General features: G+C 42.1%; 1 protein-coding gene across 1 annotated transcript; it reads left to right on the top strand.

The window, feature by feature from the left end:
- The first annotated feature begins 375 nt into the window (after positions 1 to 375).
- On the top strand, positions 376 to 534 carry LOC118853984 (40S ribosomal protein S27-like). The gene has a single exon (XM_036764275.1). It carries the CDS (start codon positions 376 to 378, stop codon positions 532 to 534), a length of 159 nt encoding a protein of 52 aa, XP_036620170.1.
- Positions 535 to 1469: the final 935 nt, after the last annotated feature.

Below are 1469 nucleotides of genomic sequence, written 5' to 3' on the forward strand. Positions count from 1 at the left end.
CAGACCTGGCCAGGCAAGACCCAAGGGCTTTGAGGTCCCCAACACCCTGACCGGAGATTCCATTGAGGAGCCTGAGCCCAAAGACCTAGACAGGCCTAACTCTGGGAGATAGAACCCAAGGGACTTGGGACAAAGGCAAACAGGGCCAACCACCTGCCCAAAGGTATATCAGGGGCCAGAGACTTCTCTGGTATAGTCTCAATTCAGAAATTGAAGAAATGAAGAGATGAGTAAACCCAAGAAAGCAATGATAAATACGAAAAATAGATATTTCAAATCTACAGCTTTTCCGGCAGTGAAGACCTCCCCGTACTAACATGCCTCTTGCGGAAACACAAGAAGAAGCACCTGGTGCAGAGTCCAAACTCATGTTTCATGGACGTACAGTGCCCAGGGTGCTATAAAATCACCATTGTCTTCAGCCACGTACAAACAGTGGTCCTCGACGTCGGATGGTCCACTGTACTCTGTCAGCCTACTAAAGGCAAGGCCAGACTTACAGAAGGATGCTCCTTCAGACGGAAGCAGCACTAATGACTGAATCAAGATGAATGAGGAACTGTAAAGAATAAAACAAATTTGATACAAAACAAAAATCTACAGAACCCCCAAAGGGAGAAAGTGAAAAATTGTGAACTAAATAAAGTTTGTCTTTGAAGTGCCCTGTGCCTATTTTCAAGTGTTTCTCTATCTTTATCCTACAACCTGCAGGCCTCTAGTCTTTTCAAGCTTTTTCTCACCCAGGGCTTACCTCTGTGCTCTCTTGGAAGCACTTCATGCTTGGGACTCTTCCTGATCTCTCTCTCCCATCAAAACATGGGGCAAGAACAGTTGTCCTCTATTCCATTCCTCAGCTCCCTGCTCTCTGTAATAGCCAGCTAATCTAAAGAACTAATGTGATAGTGGCTGATAAAATGTTAATACATTTCATCTTCTAAAGACATACTGCATGCTAACAGGGGCTTTCTTTAGTGTTAATGTTTTAACCCAAAGAAATTACCCAAATGGTGAGAATTTCTGGTTGGGTAGTAGGCTAGCAGACATTCTGGGGCAGGCAACCCTCTGCCCTACTTGAGATCACATCATACGATACCTATTCCACCTAAGGATACAATTGGCCTTAGGCTGAGATTCAAATTTATTTCCTGTCTAATAAATAAAATAATCCTTTAAATACCTTATAAACAAAATCAAGGCTTTTCTCAAAGTTCTGATCCTCTCCAAAAAGATGCTACCCACATGAACTCAAACTAATCAAATGAAAATCAGTCAACCAGTTTGTCATTTTGTCTGTTGTGGGTATACATAAAAAATTAGTATAAAAAGTTATCAAGTTGTCAAGAGAGACTATGGATCCCAGAATTAAATGGAAAAGCAAGTAGGTGGGAAGAAAGGACGGAAGAAAGAAGGCAGGATGGAAGGATAGAAGGAAGGAGAGAAGGAAGGAAGGATCAATTGATCTAAATAGG

The sequence above is a fragment of the Trichosurus vulpecula genome, chromosome 6 (genome assembly GCF_011100635.1).
Source record: "Trichosurus vulpecula isolate mTriVul1 chromosome 6, mTriVul1.pri, whole genome shotgun sequence".
Lineage (NCBI taxonomy): Eukaryota > Metazoa > Chordata > Mammalia > Diprotodontia > Phalangeridae > Trichosurus > Trichosurus vulpecula.